Source organism: Gossypium raimondii, chromosome 5 (genome assembly GCF_025698545.1).
Source record: "Gossypium raimondii isolate GPD5lz chromosome 5, ASM2569854v1, whole genome shotgun sequence".
In the NCBI taxonomy this organism is placed as follows: Eukaryota; Viridiplantae; Streptophyta; class Magnoliopsida; order Malvales; family Malvaceae; genus Gossypium; species Gossypium raimondii.
The window spans coordinates 2,962,341-2,988,605 of NC_068569.1; the positions used below are offsets into that span (position 1 = coordinate 2,962,341).

The 26,265-nt window shown below is 32.0% G+C and overlaps 3 protein-coding genes across 3 annotated transcripts; 2 read left to right on the plus strand and 1 right to left on the minus strand.

Annotated features, from left to right (window-relative positions):
- The first annotated feature begins 1,092 nt into the window (after positions 1–1,092).
- On the plus strand, positions 1,093–3,274 carry LOC105767626 (uncharacterized). Its single transcript, XM_012587199.2, has 2 exons — positions 1,093–2,398; positions 2,959–3,274. The coding sequence occupies exons 1-2, from the start codon at positions 1,194–1,196 to the stop codon at positions 3,005–3,007; spliced, it is 1,254 nt and encodes a 417-aa protein (XP_012442653.1). The 5' UTR covers positions 1,093–1,193; the 3' UTR covers positions 3,008–3,274.
- An 8,343-nt stretch (positions 3,275–11,617) lies between these two features.
- On the plus strand, positions 11,618–15,935 carry LOC105767625 (uncharacterized). The gene is made up of 10 exons (XM_012587197.2): positions 11,618–12,306; positions 12,387–12,478; positions 12,679–12,781; positions 13,037–13,299; positions 13,509–13,640; positions 13,770–13,892; positions 14,004–14,132; positions 14,221–14,435; positions 14,520–14,673; positions 14,793–15,935. The coding sequence occupies exons 1-10, from the start codon at positions 12,084–12,086 to the stop codon at positions 15,009–15,011; spliced, it is 1,653 nt and encodes a 550-aa protein (XP_012442651.1). The 5' UTR covers positions 11,618–12,083; the 3' UTR covers positions 15,012–15,935.
- Positions 15,936–16,194: 259 nt separating this feature from the next.
- Positions 16,195–21,406, minus strand: LOC105767624 (polyadenylate-binding protein-interacting protein 7). The gene is made up of 6 exons (XM_012587193.2): positions 21,117–21,406; positions 19,418–20,305; positions 18,355–18,805; positions 18,180–18,250; positions 17,383–17,507; positions 16,195–16,941 (listed from the first exon to the last, which is right to left on the minus strand). The coding sequence occupies exons 2-6, from the start codon at positions 20,210–20,212 to the stop codon at positions 16,647–16,649; spliced, it is 1,737 nt and encodes a 578-aa protein (XP_012442647.1). The 5' UTR covers positions 20,213–20,305; positions 21,117–21,406; the 3' UTR covers positions 16,195–16,646.
- Positions 21,407–26,265: the final 4,859 nt, after the last annotated feature.

The window sequence follows — 26,265 nt, forward strand, 5'->3', positions numbered from 1 at the left end:
CTTCAATGATTGAGCTAACTTGTCTCCTATATTTGTCTCAATTCAAGCCACACAATTTTATTAGGATAAATTCAATAATTTAAGTTACTGTTCAACTATTAATTTAAACTTTGTTTTAAAAAACATAATCATAATTTTAGTCTTTAATAGTTACCTCTTTTATTAATTTAGCTACCATTCTTAAGTAAATTTGGCCTCGAACTTTTTAAAATAGTCAATTGGACTATTAATTTTTAGAAAGAGTTGAATTATTGTTTATTAAACATAAATATTGAATAAAACGTTGAATTTTTAAACATGATAGCTTGTACGGTAATCCACGTATAATTCATGATTTTCTTTTGAATTTTACAAACTTTTATGTTTTTAAATTATTCGATGTAATATATAAGATAAATGATATCATGTTAACACGAAATATCGTGTCACGCTAGTTGTCATGCTAATATCGTTAAAAAATAATATTTTAATCAACATTTTTGTTAAAAACGATTTGACTTTTTAAAAAATTAATGACCAAATTTAACTCAAAAAGAAAGAATAAAGACCAATTTAATAAAAATAAAAACTAAATCTATCTGTCAATTTTTTATTTTAAAAGCTCATGATTTAAATTATTTTAATATATTATATAAAAATTAAAAAAACAAAACTATACTACAAATATTTCTTAATTGAATTAGTGCTCCAGCGCAAAAAATTCTTAGTAAAAAATAAAAATTCTAGAACTTATTCAATTACCGTGAGTCAGCAAGGGGGTTTGTTTTCAATTTTGGGTTGCTTGAAGGAAGGGAAAGCATCGAAGTTACAATGTCCAAATGGCAAAGGGAAGGCAAGCTTGTTGTAAATGTAGTTGAAAGCCGAGGGCATTTTAGTAAAGGAGGAATCTGAAATCTTAACTGCCCATTTAAAGCATGTAATAAAATGGTAACAAATGTTGATTACCAAAACCAGGAAAAATCCAAAACAATTGAAAAGCCCTAGGCTAGGTGGAGACTTTAGTCCCCACTGCCCCCAAAACCAACCCATGGCTTTTACTAGTATTTATATTACCCCTCGCCTCCGCCCTTAACCATTATCACCCTCTGCAGCCTGTACTCTTTTTTTTTTTTCCCTCTAAGAATATTTGAGAGAAAATCAATGATTTTTTTTCTCTACCGAGCTCTAAATTGAAAAAACAAAAAAAGTGAGATATGAAGGGTCGATCTTCCAAGCATGAAACAAAAGAAGGAATGGAAATTGATCAAATTAGTAAACTCAAAGAAGAGCCTCATCTGTCTGGTGCTTATATCCGTAGTCTTGTTAAACAACTCACCTCTACTAGAACCAAAACCCAACCCATGAACCTTCCCAAAGAACCTGACGACGGTTTCAATGGCCAAAACTCGGCCAAATTCAGTGATGGTTTTAGTGAAACACCGCCACAAACGACCCACCACAAACCCCAACCTCCTCAGCAGCATAAGAAGCAAGTGAGGAGGAGACTTCACACTAGCAGGCCTTACCAAGAAAGGTTGCTTAACATGGCTGAGGCTAGGAGAGAAATTGTCACTGCACTCAAGTTCCATAGAGCTTCCATGAAACATGCAAATGAACAACAACAACAACAAACCCAACAACAAGAACAGCAATTATCACATGCCTCTCATCTTTCATCACCACCACCTTTTGAACAAGAATCAAAGACAAAGTCTAGGAGAAATCCTAGGATATACCCAGCAAGCACAAACAACTTGTCTCCTTATAATCTAGACAGTTTTTCATGTTCATCTTTCTCACAACATTACCCTCCTCCTCCTCCTCCTACAAATCCGTATTCATGGCCTGCTTCTCTTCAATCTCCTCTTCCATCTCCCACAGATGCTATCAACTTCACTCTGCCAAACCAACCATTAGGCCTAAACCTCAACTTTCATGATTTCAACACCATAGACACCAACCTTTACTATAACACCAACAACCCATCAATTTATTCATCATCATCTCCAACATCTTCATCTTCTCCAACTCTATCCGTTGTAACCGAAGAAGTTCCTTCAGTTGCACTATCGCATGAAGTGGGGCGGGCCGCCGATCTAACTGAGGCCTACGGTGGGGGAGGAGGCCTGCATCATGCTATGGACGATGAGGAGATGGCGGAGATCAGATCATTAGGAGAGCAGCATGAAATGGAGTGGAATGACACCATGAATTTGGTAACATCAGCATGGTGGTTCAAGTTCTTGAAGACTATGGACCTGGGGGCACCTGAACTGAAAACTGAGGATGATGGTGGGTATCAACCGTTTGATCAAGTGATGGAATTCCCTGCCTGGTTGAATGCAAATGATACTTGCTTGCAACACCATTTCACTGATCTTTGTCCTGATGACTACTTCCGGGATCCTGCCTTACCTTGGTAAGAGTCCAAAATTTTTTTTATACAAAACTAAAAGTTTATCTATTATGGAATATTTCTTAGGTCATGTCCATTCGTACATTGAATATTTACTATGATTTTGATTCTCAATATAACTACTATAAAAGAAAAAACAAAATATTTCGATAAATCCATCAGACGGTAATTGGATTGAATTCCACTCAATCCAATTCAATTGAACTTTGTTTCTCAATTTTGATCAAGAAAAGAGTGAATTTACCCTAAGTTTCTTCCACAGACACTTCCAATAAATACTACCTTTTTTTTCTTTTTTTGTTATCGTAATAATCCAGTAAATACCAATTATATCCTTATCAAACCCAATGCAGAAATAGCCCATTTAAGTCAAGGATATGGGCTTTCCTTATAGAAGCTTCTCTTCTTCTTTTTTACAATCTTAGCAATTATTAAAAGGTTTATAAATTCCATTGCCATAATTCAATATGTTTATACAAGAGAAGTGTATTCTTTTTATTATAGAAATTTGAGATTTTATAAGTAGAGGAACTTATTTAATTTTTTTGTTGTGATGCACACAGCATGGACATTGGAGAGATTGAAGGAATAGATGGCGAATGGCTGGCTTAACAAGGATTGATTGTGTTTTAGTTTAATCAAACCTTTTTTTGGCATTTTATCTCCCTTTGTTTTTCTTTTTTAAGTTCTTATTCTCCCTACTGCTATTCTAGAAATCTAAATAATAAAGGCTTGCGAGTATGTGAAAGGTTGGCATGCATCGCAGCCGATTGAGAAAAATACTATTACTATATATATATATATGTATAAGCAAGAGGAGTTTGTTTTTTTCCTCTACCAATTTTCCAATATCGAACAATTTTATATTTCTTTTCTCAACCTTTACTCGGGCTTAAATTGATTCCCCTTTTATATCAATATTTTGAATATATCGTAAAATTTAGATAGAAACACAAATAATTTCAATACACGTAGAGAGTTTATGAAAAATAAAGGAGAGAAGTGGAAGAAAATCCAAGAGGGAAAAATACTGAGAGAAAGGCAGCTATAAGCTAAGCTTTAAAGCAGAAGCGGTCCAAGTCCAAGTGTACAAAAGCAGCCATGCAAAGGGGCAAGCGTCAAAGCCTGGTTATAAAACACACACATATATATACTGTTAAGCATGGTATTGCCATGCAAATTGCCAGATCAGTTCATGCATCTCTTACTGTAATTAACAGGAAAAAAAAAGACTCTTAGCCAACTTGATTCAAGTAAATAAATGAGGGATACTCTTAAACTGGTAAGTAAAAGTTGAAGTCTGCGTGATGAGAATCTCAACGTTTGTAACCTTTAGTCAAATATATTTTCAAACTATGGAAAAATAAATAAATAAACTCAAAAAACCAGACCAGAGACCCAGTTGAAGTTGAGCTTTCATATTGAAAAGTCAAGCTATATGTTATGAAATGTTGCAAATTTCAATTCTCATCTTCCCTAATGAAGCAGTTTGATGAATTTGCTGAAAAAGCAATGTGAAGGCAAAGAAAAACGTGAAAACAATGAACAGCTTCATGCTTAAAGTTTTGACAATTACCGTTCGTTCTAAAAAGAAAAGGTTTTTATTACCTGATACAACCAATAAGTAAGTAAGCAAAGTTACACTCGTATAAATGAAACTCGAAAGTCGTGAGAGCTTAAAGAACATTTTAAGGGGCCCACTTGAACTATGAATGCTTTCACATTTATCACGTCCAGTGTATGTTTAGCTCGTCATCGACATGCAATTTATATTAAAAACAGATGATACCTTGTAAAACACAGCGTAAAACATGTACAAAAGGAAACGGCAAAGAATGTGAACCCAATGATGTCTTTTCCAACTCTGCAATTGCCCAAGCAGGATTTCCATCTATAACCTCCAAAATCTCAACCCCTTTCTTTAGATTTTACCACCCTAAAATGCTGAGGATATGTTTACATTGAATCACCCATTTGGCCCTATACTCAACCCACAAAACCAAAATCTCCCTTAGCTGAATCCATTTATCAATCTACATCATTAGAATCCCAGAACATTTTTAAGTGATTGTTACTCGATCAACCGTTCCTCTTCTTCTTCCAAATAATCTTATCTTCATAGTCACAAGCCATTTCCCTTTAATTAGGAATGGCAATGGGATAGGACAGGATAAATGTTGCTAAATCCACCATCATTTCACAGTTGGTACATTTTGTTCCACCATCTCTATTGTGGATGTATAATCTTAAAATCTACTACCACTTTTATGGACATTGGATGCATCTATTCCCGCTCCACTTCAATTTAATTTTTGCTACTTATTTTTAATATTTTTAAAGTTAAGTAAATATTTAAACATAATATATATTTATAATATATCATTACATTTTTATTCTTTTAATAGTTATATATATATACAAGAATAAAATGATAATTTTATATAATAGAGTAAGGCAGAACAATCAATTATCTCTATACTCATTGTCTAAAAACAATTCAGTCTACTTCACCCTTCCCTATATCTATTTTTCAAATGAAGTGGATTGATTCAAAATCTATGAAACAGTTCAAATTTTGTCATCCTTAAATGTTTCGTGATCAATCAGTTAGCTTGTGAGGTTTGGGTAGATTAATTTGCTTCTTCAAAACATCAAAAGCAATATCTTCGGATGATATTTTCTATTCTCTTTTTCGATTTGAAAGTTCATGTGTTCTTGCTTCGTCTACCGGATGACGTCAATGATCGGCTTTGAAACCACCCAAACAATAGTTGTTTGGAAACTCTAGCAAAATATTTCACCTAGGGTTTAAAGTTACATTTTCTAGTGTTGATTTCTTGGAATATGTTGCTTCCAGGTTTAGGTAGGAGTGAGTAAAGTCCGATTTGATTCAATAAATTCAATAAAAATTTTAAATTTTAAATTAAATAGTTCAAGTTATTTGAGTTAATCGAGTTATTCAAATAAACTGGAATAAAAAATTAAAATTTTCGATTTAACTTGAATATGAATTACATGATTTCGTTATCCGAAAATCCATATAATAAAAAGCAAAACTACATCGTTGTGATAAATGTTTATCTTTTCTAAAGTTAAAAATCAAAATCATTAAGTAAAAGGCAAAACTACGACATTTTAATAAATGTTTACCCATCAACCTTACTTATGTAGTTAAATAATCTTGTATTTCGTCTACTAGTTAAATAATCAGTCGATGTAAACGCAACATTAACTATAAATAATATGTTTCGTTAACTCAACTCGTTTCGAAAAAATTTCAAATTGAATTCAGTTGCTAAAATAAGATTCTCAACTAGACTAACTAAAAATTTTCTAACTCAATTCGACTCGATTGAATACTCAACTCTAAATTTAGGCATTCAACAATGCAAATATCATATAATTAATGGTTATTATTAGTACTCAAATCTAAACAGGCCTGAAGAGCCTGTTAACATAAAATGCTCAAATGCAAACAGGCTTGAAGAGGTTATTTTCCTAAAATGTAAACAGGCGTGAAGAGTCTCACAAGGGATCATTATCCCCGCAAGCCCAGCATGGCAGCACAACACTCTGCGCACTCCTTTATGAAGCAGCAAGAATCTTTTATAAACTTACACCAGCTCAAATCATTTGGTAAAATGAAGCATTACCCGAGTAGCTTTGGGCAAACATTAGAAAATCTATAAATATTTGCATCGTGACATTCATCAGGTATGAACTCTCTCCAAATTCTACACCATTTTAACTCATTTCTTCAAATTTTATTAAGTATCGAAGGGTGCTCTGAAAGATGAATTCGACACCCTTTATCATGTTTCTTGTCTTGTAAATCACTTGACGCGTTAATCTGACCATTCCGAGTCATCTCGTCAAAAACTGAACTCAACAATTATATTTATACATTATGTTTACATAAGTAGGGTTCCAGCTTTTGTTTCAATGGTTTTTAGAAGTCAACTGGAACTTTTTATAGGTTCAACGGGTTCAACGGCATGTAAGACTCAGACTTAATCCAAGGATTTAATTTCGTGGATTGATATTATTCTATGTAACATTATGTCATTATCTCAATTTTCTTTATTTTTATTAGCAAGTTTAATGAAGAAAAATAACTTGAACAGAAAGTATTTGAAAATCAATGCAGATTTTTAAAAAGAGACGTCAAGATTTTATGTGCATGAATAATTAACATTAGCATATAAAAAGGATTAGAGGAATATGTTTTCTTTTAATCCCTTTTAGTTTTTGTCAAGATTTGGTTGGTTGAAAATTTTCAGAATTTGCAGCTCTGAAATCTTAGCTAGCCCACAGTTCAATTGCAGGCATGGGTTTGCCTTTTTCTAAACCCGGTTAACTAGCCAACCCAAGTCCATCCTATTAACCCAGTCTACTAAGAAAGAAAAACACTACAAACAATAATAAACTAAATCCAAGCAGTGAGTGTGAGGTACGATTATATGGTTAAAATAAAATTTATTTAAAGAAAAATAATTAGTAGAAATGATAAATAGGATGGAATCTATACAGATTGGGATCTCTGATTAAAATAAATAAAATAAGGAAGGTGGTTTTGTTTAAAGAAAATTAAAAATTTAAATCAGAATTTAGAAAAATAAAAATAGCAATAATAAATGTTTTGAGAAAACTAAAGTTTTAGTTTGATTCAAATGTGCAACGATAAATTCTAATGTTCTTTAATTAATTGGTTATAGTTGCTGACAATCGTCAAGTAACCTAATCTCTTATTCCTTTCTCTATAATTAAGACAATTGTCTTGACAAACAACTCTATAACAATCACTTGGGAATTTAATTTATCAATAGCATGAAAGAGACCCAATTCCAACCAACAAACGCACAATCAAGATTTATTTAAGTTAGATTGCATGCCCACACTACACAAATTATCATGCGGTCGACACAATTATTAGAAATAAATCGATAGACTAATTACCTAATTGACAAATCAATTATTCTAAGAAAAAAAATTAAGAGTACTTAGATCTCACAAAATTGTGGAATTAAACTTCGAATATTATTTCAACTAAAAAAAGAAGTGTTTAGCGATCCATAAGAAAATAAAACGCAAATTAAATTAAAACTAAAACACCGCAGCAGAGGCTCGAGGTGCTGGATGTTGGGTTGGCACCGCGGCACTGGGTTGTGAGGCTGCGGCCTATTTGTCCTTGTTTGGACTCGCCTTCCAAACTCATATGTACTTAATTTAAGTTACGAAAATACTCAAAATAATTACTTATAACCAACAAACATAAAAACAGACTAAAAAAAACATGGATAAACAATAATACTAAATGCACAAATAAAACTAAAACATGGAACAATAAAATATTAAGTAGAAAGATATGAAATATAAATGCTTTTATTTGTTTAATGGAAAAAGAAAAGAAGAAAAAAAAGGTAGCTCCATTGACCCCCGCTCTTGTCTTTTGAATATATACTTTCCTAAACTCGATGATTTTGATAACACAACTAAAAAGAAAAGTTTCATCTGTTTCTGCGTTGACAGAATCTTTAACTGCAACCCCTACCTTACTGCTTAACTTTGGCCCCGTGCCTCTACTTCTTTCAGCTCCATTCTCCCCAAACATCAATCAATATATTTATGTATGAATGTTGAATATGACAGATATATAATTTTTAATTAAATGAAAAATTAAGCAATATAGATTTTCTATGGTGGGAGCCACAAGCTCTTTGAATTTTACGACTTGTTTGATAATATAGGAATAGGCCATACCCTAAAGCTAGATTAATGCTAAAGACCTTTTAGCTTTCTTTTTTTTTTTTTTTGTGCGTGTAGATTTTTCCTACAGGTTTTGATATATTACAGCAACAATGACATAAAAAAGACAGTGGCCAGTTAAATAGGATCTTGTAGGCACTAGATGGTTAAAGAAAAAGAGTTGATGATATATACATGACATGACTCATGTCCATTGTCCCACATATTTGTATCTAGATTTATATAACTGAACACTTCTGCTTCTAAACAGAACTTACATATACATACATGAAAAAATTGGATGGTTTATTAATCATTTCATGGTGGACTCAATCCCCTTCCCTTTGTCATGATGTGCAAGCCAGATGAAGTTTGGCCAATCAATGTGATATCCATATTTCCCATGCGCGTGCACTGCCCTCTCTGATTTATTCATATCTTCATTGGATAGCTCCAGATTACCAGTAATCACTGCCCAAACTGATAACACCTTACATACATACCTCCGTACATGTATATATCATGATCCAACAAAACAAAAACAAAAAAGTACTTGTTGGCAATTTGAGACTAGTTGAGAGTTAGGACAACATTAAATTATGTGAATAGATACATTTGCATGTCGTCCTGTTACTGCTACTCTTGTTTCAAATAATTTGTTTCTTCTACAAGATGAATCATGTTTCTTGATTCAAATTAGTTACTGCTTTTAGTATATATATATATGTGGTAGATTATAGACAATAGTGTTATTTTTCTCATATCGTAAAAAACTCTATTTAATAAAATGTCAAGAGTCAACGGAACATCAAGCTCAACCAAATTTGAATGAGACACCTAGTATATATTTTAAAGGATGCACACTTTTATACCTATGGTGTCCTTCTCCTGTTTTGGAGGAAATTTGAATCATATTTGGTTTATAGCTGCCTTCATAAATGCAGGGAAAATTGATTTCTAAAACTAATGGAGGTAGATTTAATTTGTGTCCCAAATGGTCATAGTTATGAAGTGGATAAAAATATGGGTCACTTTCAATAAAATATATAATAGGAAGATTTTGCATATGTTATCTCGTTCTGTTTCTCCTCCACAAATCAAAAATATCTTTCTACTGCCACATATCAAATCAATTATTAAATGTTAGTTTTGGAATATATTACTTAATTTAATTTTATTTTTATATAAATTTAGTTTATTTGATATTTTTAAGTGGGTTGGCATAAGTTACAATATGATACTAATTTACTTTGGTATTTTACTTGCGCAACCGTATATTAATTTTGTCACTTAAATCAAGGCTTAAGACATCATTTAATACTTGAGTTTGACTCTTTTGTCAAATGTGGTATGTGCCTTTTAGTATTTTTATTTGTCAAAAGTTACATATTTCGGTACTCAAATAACGTGTTTAATTCGAGTTTTATATTAATTTGATGAAAATTAATTGTTAATATTATCATATTTAAATTTTTATGACTTTGTTTAAATTTTTGGTTTTATTCTATTAAACGCAGCTTGATTGTTGCGATTACTTCAAGTTTTAGAGTAGAATTGATAAAATTTAATTATAATTTTTCATCGAAATAATTCTAATCCCTAATTTTAATGCTTAAAATGTATATATATTTTAATTTAAGCATTAAAAATGTTAAACTCAAATACAAATAATAAATTAAACCTAAAAATTATATTTATTTTAAATTTAATGATAATTTTTAGAGGTGGTTTAGATAAAAAGTTGTTAAAAGTTATCTTATTTTAATATATTATTTAAGAACTTCAAAGGAAAGTATTTTAAAAATATTAATTAATTTTAATATTAAATTTTATAATTATGAAAATACTAAATACAGTATCCAAAATTACAGCAATTGATACTAAACTAGTTAATTTTCAAGTCCAAAAGTAGCTGCTGCAGTTTATTTATTTCAAGGGGTTTCTGTTTCAATCACAGATACTTTATTTGTCGCAAATGACAGTAATTTTGATAAAGCGGAAAAAGGTCACATCAATATCATTCATGGACCATTCCCATTTGCTAGGGTTCAATTCAAAATTCCGACCTTCATATTCCGTTTGACTTTGGTCAAATATTTGTTTTTGTGTTGAAGTTGGGTTCAAGATATAATTTTATTATTCGAGCTCCATTAATAAATTTTTTCTTTAAAGATAAAATTAGAGTTTAAACTCTGTTAAATAATAAAATTTAAGATTAATAATATATATTAAAGATAATTACATAATTTAATAATATAAAAATATAATTTTTTATAAGATTCGTGAGTCATTCAAATCAAGTATTATTAAATTTAAATTTAACTCTATTAATAGTTTGAGCTCGATTCTATAATTGTTGAATCAAATTTTTCTATCAAACTCTAAAATTTATCAATACTAATATCTTATTTATTCCTTAAATATAGAGTCTAAGAAGGCAAAAAATATTTTTAATGAATAATTTTATATATTATTAATAAATAAAATGACCGAATATTATAAAAAATATATAATTTTATTTTAATAATAAATTGATAATATATAAAATTATATACTCAAAAATTAAATATTAAAGTAAATTACATCCAAGATCACTGAATTATTAGTAAATTTATATTTTGGCCACTCAATTTCAAAAAATTACAAAATATTTATTAAACTATTCAAAAGTTTTTTTATTTAAGTCAGTGACCTATAAAAATCATTGTTGCATGACATTTTCTATTCGCATCGTCTGCACTAATCGAAAGCTCTCATTCCCATTTTCTTTAACAGTTAAGTTTTTTTTTATGAAATAGTTTTAAATATCACGAATCTGTCAATCAAATTTTAAATAGCTTTCTTCCTCGATCTCCAACATTGTTCATTGGATCGACTTAGATTTAAAGCATATTTTTTTTCTCGTCAACGTATACTAATATACCGTACCAATCGTTGGATCGTTACTTAAAACTCATTAGCTAGACTTCTCTTAACATAATTTAACAAACCAATAACTTAAATAAAATATTTTAAATAATTTAATTACTTAAATAAAAAATTTTAAACAATTCAATAATTTTTTTAAATGATTAAAAATAAATTTATTAATAATTTAACGATATTAGGTATAATTTACCTAAATATCAACACTAAAGAAAAACCAGGCAAGATGCATTTAAAAAAAACAGCTCGGCTTCATCGAAGTCACCACCAGCATTTGGTTTAATGATTAATGAGTAATTCTGTACCTCAAAGAGCGGCGTTGGAATCCTCTTTTATTTTTGAATATTATATATATATATAACAGGCTAAAAACTAAAACCATTGCCGCCATTTAAGGTAGGGGGCCTCTACAATGGTGGAGCCCCTGCAAGTCTGCGAACTTGGCTAGGTGCTCGTGAATTCAATAAAATCATAAACCCATTTTAGAGGAAAAAGGAAAAGGACCAAACTTTTGAAAGCACGAGAAATTTACAGTAAAAAAAAGCCCAAAAAAAACCCCTGTCCCGTGCTCTGGATATAGTTGGCTAAGCTGGCTTTTTTTTCTTCTGCAAACTTTGAACGGTTACGACTTTGTATTCAAAAGATCACTCAATACAGAAAAAAACACACACACACACACACACACACACCCAAAGTTGATCTCTGTATTCAATCTATGACTGTGTATGGCAGAGCTCCAAAAACAAATCACTTCCTTCAAAAAGAATTCACCTTTTCTTTTTTACCATAGCCTTTTTGTATATAATAAGTTAACCTACTGATGAAAATATAAACTAAAAATCCTCGTTTGTCTCCAATCTCTGATTCCCATTTGCCTCCTCTCTCTCTTACTTTTATTTTTTTCCCTTATTTGATTCCTCTTTTTTCACATTCAGGATTCCTTCTTTTGACTCGCTTATTTCAAGTTTTCTTTCCTTGGGTTCATTTAAATTCGTTTGTTTTGAAAATTTTGAAGTGAATGAAAGAAAAAAAAAACATGGGTGGTGTTAACAAGGTGGAAGTGATAAACAGCAAAGGTTGTTCAAAGTTGTTTGTTGGGTTCTCATCTTCGGTGCCATCATTTAGAAGTTTCCAATCGTTTGAACCAATGTCCCCTGCTTCTACTTCTCTTGGTTCTGAACCGGTTCGATCCACTGGTCCATTTTCCGGTCTTGTTATATGCGTTACTGGCTTGTCCAAAGGTTGGCAAATTTGCATCTAAATGAAATCCTCCCCAGAATTTTGTGCTTTGTATTCATGTTAGATGATGTGTTGGTTGCAGAAGCAAGGAAACAAGTAATGGAGGCTACAGAGAGATTAGGTGGTCAATACAGTACCAGTTTACATCCTCAATGCACTCATTTGGTGGTCCAGATATCCTTTTCTCATTGTTATTGTTTTCTTTATATTGGCTGATTGGAATAAAGAGAAAAAGAATGACCAATATGATTGTAATTTTTCTAACATTATTGTAACTGGCAGATGGATAATAATAAGGTTTCCTATTGTCTGTCTTTTATATTGTCTCTGCTGCTGCAAGTGCAGTTGTTGTGTCCAACCTTAATATTAGTCACAGTGTTACTGGACGTAAGTTCGATCACGCTGTAAAACATGGATCGAGAAATGGTCTATTCCTTGTTAAACTTGGATGGTTTGTGGATAGTGTCAAGAGGAATGGTAAGATTAGGATATGCCTCTCATTTTATACTTCCCTGTAGTGTAATGTTCTGTTGCAATATGAAGGATTTGCTGCAATGCTTGTTTAATACGAAAATTCGAACTCAGTTATTCTACTACTTGTTAAGATTAGGATACCTTATGTTACCTGTTGTTGCTTGCCTTGTTAACGGAAGCAGAAATGTTAGTTTATAATTTTTGTGGGGTAATTTGATTTCTGTTAGTTTATAATTTTTGTTTTCTCCATTCATGCAGTAAGGTTAAGTGAATCACTCTACACCGTGAAGGGTGCAGAAGAACATGCCGCATGTGTAGATGAGTTGAATCGGCTTGCTGGGTCTACTGCTTCCGAAAGCTCATGTCTTCCTGCCGGTTTTCATGAAGCAAAGAAACTAGACATGATAGGAAAGCCAAATGTACGGTATTCTGGAAGAGTCCTCAATAGAAGTATGGACTCAGTGTTATCTGGTCATACAATATACATCGATTCTGATATTTCAGTTGAACTACGTAATAAGGTAACATTCTGAAACTCATGTTTCCTTTTTGTAATGCTAGTTTAGAATATGTTGCATCTGCTGCATGGTATAAGTCATAAACTAAGGTCATAGATTTGGTGTATCAGTCTATATATCACTGAAAGACTAGTAAATGATTCACTATTTTAGTTACTGTCGGTTTCTAGGTTGCTTTTAGCAATTCTTTGAGACATTTAGTATGTTGATAGGTTCTCGAGGCAGCATCAGAAGAAGGGGCCATGGCAGTAGATGGTTGGTTTGCTGGTTGCAGTGCAAGTCATGTAGTGTGTGAAGGAAACTCTGTACATCGATATATTGGCCACTCGAACAACATAGTTACAGTGAGTGCTTCTGTATTGCGTTATGGAAATAGGGTTCTTTTATGCATAATCATCAAAAGATATACGAAGCACTTATAGGAACAATCAATGTTTGTTATGCTTGAACTGAATTTGATATTAATGTCTCAGCCATTATGGGTCCTGAAAACAGCCGAGGATAGAAATTTGCAAAGGCTTGTTCACATGTCTGCTGATTTGGCCAGGCAAATTGGGATACTGCTTGAAAAATCTCAGAATGGCATTGTAGGAGAGGTACTTTTGAAGATATTGCTGTCAGAATTACAGATAGTACTATATTATGCCTTCCTTGTGATGCTAGAAAGACCGAGAATGATGCTAATGTTTTCACCTTTTCTTTAATAGGAAAATAATGTGGCTAGTTCAACAATATCTACTCGGAGCGTTAGAGGGAATGCAAGTCATGAAGAGAGGCAACAAATTGTACATTTGGCTAAAACGGGGGTTAGAAATCATCGCAGTCTCCGTATGCAGGCAAGTGGTTTAATCATGTTTGGTATGTGCTAGAGCTTCATACTAATGTGAATTCTTGCATTTCTTTGAACATCTGTTTTTCTTTCAGACTTGTCAAAACCCTTTCCGTCCAATAAGCCCAACCATTCTTCTGGAGACAATTTGTTGGTCGATATCGGAGCCAACTTCGACTGCCTCTATTTTCACAGACACTGTTAGTGGCGAAGATGCTAGTGAGCATCAATCTGTGTTCTTTGATGCAAATGGTGATGGCAAGGATTCTGAGACCTCATTTACTAACATAACCCGGTCACTTACAGAAAGGTGATGGATCACTCTCTTGATATTCTATTGATTAGCCCTGTAATTTTCGGTTCCTTCTCATGTTTTGATTCAATTCTCCTGCAGTGAGAAAAATGAGTTGATATTCAAGAACCATTTTCTTACCATACTATTTCCAGCTGATCGATTTTCTGAAATGGGGCCTTCTTCACGGACATATTTCAGCAATAATGGCTTTACACGTCTGCAGATTTTGGATTTTATATATGCTTTTTATCAGGTATGACTTGTATACGCCTCTAGCTTATTGTGTTAATGGAACCTGTTCAACTATTGCACTTGTCCTGAAAGCAATCAATCTTTACCCGGATTCTCTTTGCTGTTGCTCATCTTTTGTAGGAGAACATGTCAGTCCATGAAATAGAGGCCGCTATTCACACAGACTCAAGGCATGCTGACAGGCTTCGATCAGCATACTGTAGCAAAGAGACAATAGAACATGGATATACGGTTTTCAAACGAATAGATTTCCTAGGAAGTCGTAAAAGCTTTGAAATGCTGAAGCGTGTTAGCGGAGATAATGACAGTAATGTATATGAACTCTTGATTAGAGCTTAAACATGCCATTTGCATTAGATGCCTTCATATACCACTACCGAAGATGGCTTCGAATCTTCAGTTAGCAGCATCAACATTTCAACGGAAAAAAATAGTTACACATCGTATTATGACATGATCCTTGTTTAGTTATAGTGTGTCCGGTGTGAAAGGAAGAGTGAATGAGCGAACTTAAAACTTTGTTTGTCATAGCTCTATATTTAACATGATGAAGATCAGCTTCGTCCTAAAATACTGTGAAGAAATATGAAGGAAAATGGCCGACTGCCGGATAATACAACATTCTCTATTGATATATTGAAACAAAAAGATGGTAGGACCCAATGATGAGATTCCCCTCCTTTAAAAGTTGATAAAGCTTAAAGGGTGTTGCAGTGTCCCAACAACTTTTGTTTTTGGCAGCCCTTGCTTGCATTCCATCATGCAGAAATCTGGGTGCATTGAAGGTGATCTTTTTTTTTATGCAAAGCTGATGAGAAAACCCCCTTTTTTCTAGTCTATCTCAGGCTCAGCACAATGGCCAAATTTCCGAAGGATTACCATCAAGAAAAAAGCGAGAACGATAAGAAACTAGCAGTGATCATAAAGTTGAAAAAACAAAAGATTGGTCAGGTAAGGTTACTCAGTTGGGTTAATATCCTTTCAACAATATCACTCGGCTTTGACTTGAATCTTCACAGTTACACCCCCGTTTTGTTCTCTTCCACAAGATTCCTGTCCTCTGTTATTGCAGACATACAACATGACTTGGACCAAGTATATTTTACAGTGGCCGCTATTAAGGACTATATGATACAAAAATGTTGGGAGTCCCCATCCACAGTCATCCCGTTGTTTGCTGTTCTTTTGCATTTGGTATGAAATGCTTTTCGTGTATTATTGGATTCCATCATCTTTGTTTTCTATATTCAGAACGTCATTGTTTTGATCATGTCGGCAAATGTGTGCTGTTCAAGGGGTGTTTCCTTCCACTTAACGACAAACTCTTGCACCCAACCACTCTCCATAAGGCCTAAAGGAATGTCAATACAATTTCTTTTTACCAACAAAACCAGACCTAAAACTAAAATGATTATATTCCAAAATTCCTACCCTAATCTAAATCCATCCCCTAATAATGAACCAAAAAAGAGAATCTACCCCCTAATAAAATCTCCATACTAGAGAGCACAGACAAGCAGAGTAGAAACATCAAAGTTCCAGCATGAGTTACATTTCATGAATTGTAATATCATGTAATTCAAATCTATCAGTTACATCTGAGAATTAAACCCAAAATTTAACATAGTAAGATTTAAGATACAAAATTAACAAACCGGAGAAAAGATGTTGCTTGCTTGCAGGCAGTGTCCGCCCCAGTGCAACCCCCCCACCCCTGATGCTACCAAAATGCAATTCCTGAGGTCATCTGGCTAAAACTTTAATGATACACTTCTGCTTCTTTTTGTTTTTTAAACTTTTTTCTTCCCCTAACTTTCTGTTTTTTGATTTCCTTTTCCAGACTTCAACTACATCCCCCTTTCCATTTCCTCCCATGTACAGATACAAGAATGACTATGGTGACTATGACTTGATGGTTTCTTTTTTCTGTAGTGTCAAAAACTCCTATACCTCAACGCTGTCAAGTCCATGGCTTCAATATATGACAACTCGAAGTAGCCCTGGCTGTGGTTCTGTATAGTCAAGGCCCTCTTCTTCAAGCAGATACCGTTGCACAGCAACTGGAAGTCTCGCTGGAGTACGAGAACCCCTAGTATGGTGGCCAGTTCCAACACATATGTATACCTGCAGACGCTGATCTGCTGCCCGTGCTGTGCTCCGCAGCACTGATAGTTCATGTTTCAGCATATGAAGGGCCTCACTTACATGCAATCCATGCAGGTCTATCATCCGCTCCTGCCCTCTGAAATTCTCTAGAGGAACTGGGTTCCTATATTATCATAGTTCATAAGCAGTCAAACAAGAAAAAACTAGTATTAAGCGACCTAATAATAAAACATGAATTTGGATTATTGGAAATAACAAACGACCAGGCTTCAAAGCTGACAAACTCAGTTATATTATGCATCAGACCTGTGAGTATGAAAGATGAACAGATGGATGGATAGTGAAAGAAGAACCGGGGCTCAGGCTAGTAGAAGTGAGGTATACCAACTAATTATACTTAAATGTCGAAACAGCACAGATAATTAATACCACCCCCTCATAGATCTCAGGAACCAATGCTTTTACTCTTCAGTCTCCACACAAAAATATCCATTGATAAAACAGATAATAAAAGCAATAATAATTCATAGCAAGAGAAGAACGGCTAGAAGCCTTGAAACCACCCTGTCAAGGGACCAAGTACAACAGGAAAGAAATGACAAACCTCTGGTGATATATAGATTCCTGAGCTTTTCCATGAGCTGCCTTCATATGCATATTGTGCATTTGTCCTTTCACACTAAGCTCCTTTGCTAGAGCCTTGTTGCCAATGAGAAATGCTTGACGTGCCTATGTTAAATATGCAAGAAGTAATATCACTTAAATATATAAGTAAGATGAGTGGGCCTAGTTCAGTGGGGCAGAAAGAAAGAACGAGAGAGATACAATCGATTAAGAGCAGCCAAACTTTAGAAATTTTCCTTCTACCAGTTAATAGTTGATGCACTCTGTACATGTATAATTCAATCAACTCTCAAAAGCAAGGGCTACTACTCATCAAACACATGCTCATTCAGGATATTAAACAGACTTTGTTTACTTCCTAACTTGAGAAAGCCCAATGATGATGCATTAGTCAACATGAAACGCGTTGAAGCTTACCTCAAGATTTTTATTTTCTTTTTTGAGTGGGGGGAGGTGGTAATACTGGAGTCCAAATTCTATTAATTTTTCCTATATCTAGCTAAGCCGATTGAAGATTGATATAACTTAGTGGAAAACTATAAAGTTAACAAAGAGATAGCAGTAAAAGCAGAAGCAAAACTCGAAGTGCTATACATGAAAGGAATAAAAAAGAAAACTTATTTTCTAGGGTTACAAAATGGGGCACAAAAAAATTTAAAGAAAAAAGCAGTTTAGCAATTAGGCTGAACATGTGAAGGAACTTGATTTCATAGCTTGCAAACAAAAATGAAAAACCTACAAAATATAGCAGCTTAAATCAAATTTCCAATAAAACACCTGTTCAAAATAAGCATTACGTAAACGCGCATGGTCTCGAGCTTCTTCCCGTAGTTCAGAGTATAAATTTCCTGCCAGATCAATAATGTTAAAGCATATGAATATGCAGAGAGGATAGAATGCTCCTATTAAAAGCTTTATAAATGCATGAATTTTATCAAGTGCAGAATATTACCCACTGCATCTCCAGTTTCAAGCCAAACAGGAGCTGAACGAGCTGAACCACGAGTCTGCAACCTATTAGCATAAACCCCTCTTCCAGGTGCAGCACTGTAGGAATTAGCTGACCCGTTAGAACTTCTACTTGACCCCACAGTTGAATCAGCAGAACCATTTCTATCATACTTCCACATTCCGGAATCTTGAGATGCCATTTTCCTGACAGCTGATGCAAAATCTATGGCACCTCTGGATGGAAGGGAGGAACTGGTTTTGAACATAAGCAGATTGTCCTTCTCAGAAGATCGATAGGTACTGGCACTATGTTGAAGATCATCTCCTGTATATTTTGGAGGACCACTCTGACCATCTGACACAGTAAGTGCAGGAAAGTCCATTGTACTCAGATTGGGAGCTGACAAGGTCTTTGAATTAAGGTTCTGGTTGAAACCACCATCAACTTGAAGCTGCAATAAGAATCAAAACGACCCATGAAATGCTAAAAGTTTTAGTACAATTAAAAGGAACAAAACATACAACAAAACTCCAAAACCCTTTTGAGTATGCTAGATATTGTGAGCCGAAAACAAAAACCTAAGAAGATATAACTTCAAAAAGGAATAACAAAAAGTGAAGAAAATCACATAAGGAAATCTACCCCTCTACCAGGCCACAGGATATCATGAACTAGAGTCAACATACAAGACTATGGTCGAATTGAGTCACCTCAAAACATCCACGAAATCCATGGTGCCCACAGCAGATTCCCAACATCCCATAAGTACCACATGAGAAGAAAAATGATAAGCAATTGCAGTGTAAAAATAAAGGAATGTGGAAAACTTCTAAAAGAGTTCCACATCCAGACTTTAAATATAAACCATTCCTTTAGTATTCTGCAACTTTCTAGCAAATGATAATCATAAAATAATATATTAAGCAAAAAAATAAGATAACCATAATATAATATATATCTACATATAATTTGAAGATATAATAACTCTGCATCACTACGTAAACAAAGGACAGATGCAAGCACTTGAAAATTGACCAACTAAAAACAGTTGAGCACCACTCACCTCAAGTTGTGTGAGCATCTCTATAGTTAGATTTAAGTCACAACCATTGGCGAAATAAACTTCAGCAAGGCTTTCAGCAGCAAATCCAGGGAATTGGGAAGCCAAAAAATCCACATGATTCATTTCAGTATCATTGATATTTGTGTGCTCACCCAAAATATCACTGGCAAATGCATGCCTAGAATTTCCATCATACAGTTGTCCTTCCCTCCCATTGCCAATCAACTGATCACTGTTAACAAGTTGCTCATCCCAAGGTTTGAGTGGTAAGTTCAAAAAACTAGCTGAAATAGGCTCCTCTCCATAGGATGAAGAAGGATATCTAAATTTTTCATCCAAGTTATTACCATTACCATACTGATGCAGTAGTTCCTGCTGATCACCAAATACATATCCACCAGCAGCAGAAGCAGGAAACCTTGAAGCTTCGCTACCATCATGCAAGGACAAACCTGCTAAGGAGAGGCTCCCAGGCTCCATACTTTGAGAATCATCCTCATTAATAACCTTAAAGTCTGGGGTAATGTCATCAGGGAGCTGGTGTCGCCAGAACTGATGAGCCTCATCATCAGAATTATTTGAAACAGAAGACCCTGACCGATCAAGCACTGCTTTTCCTACAGTACCAGAAGTAGAAAACGTTGCTGTAGCAGCTGCTCTAGTGCTTCCTGATGAAGATGGAGACCTAAGAGAGAAGGGAACGAACTCGGCTGCATTAGGATTCAAAGTTGTTGCCTTGCTAGGGACATTTGATTTTGCGTCACTAATTTGGGTCCCTTTCTTGGACAAGCTCATTCTTTACTTAAAAGGAAAAAGTAGATTCTATGTATATAAAGGAAACTGATGCAGAGGATATACACTTGAGTTCCACTAAATTCTAACCAAAACCTGCAAAACCGTCCATCCGTGTCATAATATTAATTAGTGAAACTTACAAAAGAATCTTAAATTGAAGACAAACACACATGTATAAAATCAACCCTGAGCCGAAAATAACTCAATAACAAATCTAGAACGAGATTAATACCAAAAACACCACATCGCTCTTTATATAAACTGTCACACTAATCATCTCCAATAAAATAATGATTACGAAAAGCCAAGACAATCGGAATGACTAAGATAAAGGAAATATTAAACCGTATTTGACTCTTACGCATGCAAAATCCATTGCTTTAAATGAAACAAACATAGTGCTGTGTTTAATTAACAACTGAATGGAGCTCACAGCCAAACGTTTCCTATATAAGTAACATTAAAATTAAGCCTTCAGACTACGAATTAATAGCGAGATTTTCATTAAATAAACCAAAATTATACCAATATACAGTTCAAAGCCTTGAAATTCACTTATCAACAAGACTTTAACCTGAAGAGAAAAGGAAATCACAAAATCCTCAAGTAAGAATTAAATAGCAAGCTCCTTTAATTAAAAACCCTAATTAAAAATAAAAATAAGAATAAGAAAAAAGCTTTCTAGGTATCTAGCTAAACGAATAATTAAAACGAAAAGGCAGCATAAGTCAAATCTATAATCTCCCATTATCTAGTCCCAAAGTATCCGAGATCTCAAGTCAATCCAACACAAAAAAGCACAAAAATAAAAATAAAAATTATAAAAAAAGGGTAAATTTTGTAGTAAACGGAACGGAGAAAGACATATGAAAAAAAAGAGAGAGATCTAAGAAGAAAATTATACCTTTGCGAAACAAATCGAAAGGATCCATAGCTAAAGCTTTCAGATGAAAAAGGGGAAAAAACGAAAAGAAGATCAAAGAGGAGAATCGATGAACAAAGTATGTATTCCCGATGATTTTTGGCTTAATTAAACTGATTGGGATTTGAGCTTTTTGGTTTTTGTTTTTCTCTGGCTGCAGTGTATTATCTCAGCTTTTTGTTTCACAGCACAGGTTTCCCTGTTTCTCTTTTCTTTCTATCTCTTTCTCTTCGAGTTTTCTTCTCTTTTTTTTTTTTTGGTTTGAAAACGGTTAAAGCCCAACACCACAAAAATATATATATATAATAAAACTACACATCTAATTCCAATCCAACCCCCTTCGCCACTTCATTTGAAGATTTGACCTTTTTTTCCAATTTCAATTTTATCTTTTATTTTCAAAAATAACTCTTTTTTCTTTTTTCTAATCTGACGACCTTACACGTTATTTGTCAATAAATTAAAATCATAAACTAAAGAGTTGGATTATAAAATTAATTTTACATCAATTTATAATACGATAGATTTTGAATCCATTTTAAATCTTAAAATTACAAATAAGGTTATATATATGTTTCAACAATTATACTTATTATGATATTGATATAAAGCATGATCGTATCGAAATTTCGAAATCGTAAATGATTTTAAACCTAAAAGAATGTTTGATTCAACTCATAGATAATAACTCATAACAATCTTAACTTTAATAACAGTTGGGATGTATTGTAAGGTTTTTAAGATTTAAGATGTAATTTAGTTTTACAATTATCATTTATTATGAAAAAGAAGATTAAGGGTAAAAGTTCTCAATTTTTCAAAAAAGTTTTGCACTCAATTAGGTACTTCAATTGTCAAAATATATTAAAAGATCCTTTAAGCGTTGATTATTAAAGTTAATTACCCTAATTTATTTCAATTAAAGCAACCACGTGTTACAACCACGATGTAGCAAAAAAGGTATAAAATAAAATTATTAAATTTAAATAAAAATATTTGAAATTTATTAAAAATTAGAAAAAAATTATAAAATATATAGAAAATTATAAAAAAAATGTAAAGAAACATAAAATTCTTAAAAAATTATTGTACCAAAAGAAGCATTTTTTAATTTCCTTATAACTTTTATTGTTTTTTTTCGCCACATGTCACGTTATGTTGCGACACGTGATGGCTTTAATTAGAAAAAAACTTGAGAATGTTAACTTTAATGACCGACGATTAAAGTTAATGAGTAAATAGTCTTTTTGGTGTATTTTGTAATTTTTATAAAAATTTTCAATTTTTATGTTTTTTATTAAAATTTAATAATTTTTATTTTTTATATTTTTTGTCACATGTCACGTTGTGATTGTGACACGAAGTGACTTTAACCAAAAAAAAATTAGGGGCAGATAACTTCAACGGTTAAAGGGCCTTTTTAATGCATCTTGACAGACCGAGTACTTAATTGAGTGTGAAAAATAAAGCAGGAGCTTAATTGTGTTATTTGAAAATTTTTGAAGGCATTTTTAATACATTTTAAAAGTTCAAATACCCAATTGAGTGGAAAAAAAAAACAGAAACTTACTTTTTTTTTTTAAATTGAAGAATTTTTATACCTGAAATATAAAAAAAGAAAATCAGATAATAAATTACCCAACAAAATGCAAAACCAACATTAATTTGATATAGAGATCTAACTCTTTAAATCTATCCATTTTAGGTAATCATAAATAATTGTTCACAATACAGTATTTCTAGCAATCATTTAATTATTAATCTAATGTTATTGTATTTTTGAGTTGCGATTTCGGGAAATGAAAGGGCAAAGGTCTAATTTCGCTTTCAGTCCATGTACTCTCTACTTTTAATTCCTGAAAGTTTATCCTTTTATTAGTTTAATTTAATAATTAAAGTCAAATTAATAACACTATCAAAAGAGCTTCATTAAATTAAATTAGATGTAATCAATTTTAAAACATGCAGAAGTTGTGTAAGTAAAAATATGTATACATATATTAACTTTCACTCTCCGTATCTAAATTAGTGCTAAAGAGTTGTACAACCTCATATTCATAATAAAAATCCTTCCAACCCCATATTTATAACAATAACAAAACTTTCCAAGTCTCATTCAATATTTTTATTTGCTTATTTGATCCTTTATGCGTGCATGAATAATTTTTAAAGTTTAAAAAAGTCAGTAGTGTCAATTGGATTGCAATTATTAAATTGAAAGAGTAATGGGACTAAATCCATGAAATTAGAAATAAATGAACTAAACTTCAAAATTGTTCAAATAGTACGGAGGTTTGGAGTACAATTAAACCAAATAATAAACATATTCTTGTTTATTTTTAATTCTAGAGTAATTTGTAATATTAAAACATGGTTAATTGCTGGACTTATGACCAAAATTTTCCCATTACATCACTAAAATATTTTAATTAAATCCAACATTTGTCATTTGTAGCTATCATTGATTAGTTTGGATAGAAGAATGATAATGATAATTATTTATAATTAAATGTTGTGTGTAACAATAATAATATATGCAACAACTTTTATCTAATAATAAAATATTTGTTTCCTCCTTCAATTATAAAATAAACAATAACAATATATATTTTTATAAAATATTTTTTTATAATATATAACAGAAGTAATTATTAACCACTAATTATATTATTGACCACTAATTATATCTTTAATTTGTTATGATTCTCAAAGTTAAAGAAACCCTTTCTTTTTCCAACTAAACTGTGTTCGTTACATCAAATCCAGTCAACCTTTTTTTTTTACAAAGAGGAAATATACTATGAAATTCTAAGTCCGAGAAGCCCTCTCACATGCTGTCCCTCTACCATCCTGTGAAGTCAACCATTTTTTAATTAATGAATATGGAATTTTATTTTTTTTCAAGTAAACTAATATTAAATTGTCTGTAAACTCAATAAAAAATTATAATATTAGAGGATAAAAAAAGAGTACATATGTACACATTCCATCCGTAATCTATACTACATTTAAGATTTAGATTAAATTGATGTAAAATTTAGATTAAATTTCTTATAAATTACTTAAAATATTTTACTTTTATAAAATAATAACTTTAAACCCACAACATTATAATCTTTAATATCTCAATTTTACTATTTCAACTAAAATTATATTTAATTATTATATAAAATTTATATTTACACGGTAAATGTTTCATAATCTAATACCACTCCTTTCCCTCGTAAATCACATCCAAACTTCAACTTTGGTCTAAAAAACTTTATCAACTTTGAGTATTGATGTTTTAATTTATTCTATACATTTTATTTAAGTCCGGAAAAATTGGAAGGATGAAAGATTAAAAGGGTAAGAGACATAAATTTTTTTATTAATTACTTGGTAGAATTGAAAATGATAAGAAAAATAAAATAATTAAAAATACATAATTTTAAATTATTATACACATCTCTCCTCTTATTTTTAATATTTATATATTAGAATGGAAAATGACTATCCCTCCTGTTTTATTTCCTCTCAACCAACTATACTCAGAATTTATTTCTTTTCACTACCTCTTATTATTCTTTCACATTTTCACCCAACCAAATACACCATTAATGTCAAAATTTATTTGAAACAATTATTATAATTTCGTTAGACATTTAAATAATATCCTTAAAAATAATATTTTTGTTCGTAGACATTGAAAGAGAGAATGTATTTAAAAAAATATCAGTTTTCTTAATTTGCTCTACTGATTTAAATTATTTAATAAATGAATTAATATTAAATAATAATTAAACCAATAAGTATAACACGGTCCCCATCGACCCTAGTCTTGAAATGTACACCAGACAAGCCTTGTTTGGGTGATGGGGAACAAAAACCAAATATGGTTGAGGTTATAATGAAAGTTTTCTATCCTAGGCAATTAACATTTACAGGTCAAGTTTGCATTTGCTGATTGAATTGCGTATTTTCTTTTTCAATTTCATTTGTGTAAGCATAAATATATATTATTAATATTCCGAATGAAAATATGATATGTATATTAAGTATTAATGGTATTTAATTTTATTGAGTTTAATTATAATATTAATTCTTATAGATTTGTTTAATATTATTTCATCTTTATAATATAAAATTATATATTTGTTTTAGATTTTCTAAATAAATTTGAAACCATTTTTCGTAACAGAGCCTCCCAACCTCCGCTTTAAGTAAATTGTGACATAGAGTTTGCTATCAGGTCACCATGGCTCCCACATCAAAGAAAAACCAATCTAATCAAAGTACCAAACCAAATCGATGTTTTATTTTATTTTTAGAGATAATGGTAATTTAATTTTCAATGTTTATATTTTTTTATTCTTAGTTAAATTTAATTTTAATATTTTAAAAAGAGTTAAACTTAATTATTAATTTTTTAAAAATAGTCAAATTGTTATTTTTAACGAAAATCTTACATAGCCATTCACGATATAATTAATGTTTTTCTTAAAATTTGTATGAAATGTTTATATATATTTAAAATTAAAATTATTTTATATATTTTTAATTGTTTATTGATATGACATATAAGATAAATATTATTAAAAAGTTAATATTATAGTTATCATTTACATTAAAAATAAATTATCTATTTTTAGAAAATTATTGATCAAATTAACTAAATAGCAATAACAATCAAATTAAGAAAAAAAATTGAGCTTATTTAAAAAAAAATCCATAAAAAAAAAGCTGAATTACTATGAAAACATTTTGTTTCTACATTATTTCCGGATAAATTTATAGGCGGCCTTCCAAAAAAGTCAAATACTAAATCCAAACCAATTTCTACCTCCACCAATGCTTTGCCACCTCTGGCCTTACGTCACATACGCATTGACACTGACAACGAGACCACCATACACTTATGTATGGCCTCCAAAGCTTGACCAAGCAGCCCAATGACAAAAACCCAGCACTGGCTTTCGTTCCCGACTTGCTCATTTTCGGGCTGTCATTTCGATCGGAAAGTCGATGAATGATGAAGAGGCTTCAAGTTGAGAAAAATCAGATAACACGACATTACAACTGAAGAGAGCTAGCAAAGTGGGAGAACATTGAGGAATTTAAGGCGGGAAACTTTGATGAAGGTGGTGAAGAA

Bases quoted from the DNA above. Each gene is read 5' to 3' on its own strand.
- LOC105767626 (XM_012587199.2), top strand. From the start codon at position 1,194: ATGAAGGGTCGATCTTCCAAGCATGAAACAAAAGAAGGAATGGAAATT. The intron at 2,399-2,958 runs GTAAGAGTCCAA...TGATGCACACAG, and splicing joins CGGGATCCTGCCTTACCTTG to CATGGACATTGGAGAGATTG.
- LOC105767625 (XM_012587197.2), top strand. From the start codon at position 12,084: ATGAAAGAAAAAAAAAACATGGGTGGTGTTAACAAGGTGGAAGTGATA. The intron at 13,893-14,003 runs GTACTTTTGAAG...TTTCTTTAATAG, and splicing joins AGAATGGCATTGTAGGAGAG to GAAAATAATGTGGCTAGTTC. The intron at 14,436-14,519 runs GTGATGGATCAC...ATTCTCCTGCAG, and splicing joins ACCCGGTCACTTACAGAAAG to TGAGAAAAATGAGTTGATAT.
- LOC105767624 (XM_012587193.2), bottom strand. From the start codon at position 20,212: ATGAGCTTGTCCAAGAAAGGGACCCAAATTAGTGACGCAAAATCAAAT. The intron at 18,806-19,417 runs GTGAGTGGTGCT...TTCTTATTGCAG, and splicing joins AGATGCTCACACAACTTGAG to CTTCAAGTTGATGGTGGTTT. The intron at 17,508-18,179 runs GTGTTTTATTGG...TATTTAACATAG, and splicing joins GTAATGCTTATTTTGAACAG to GCACGTCAAGCATTTCTCAT.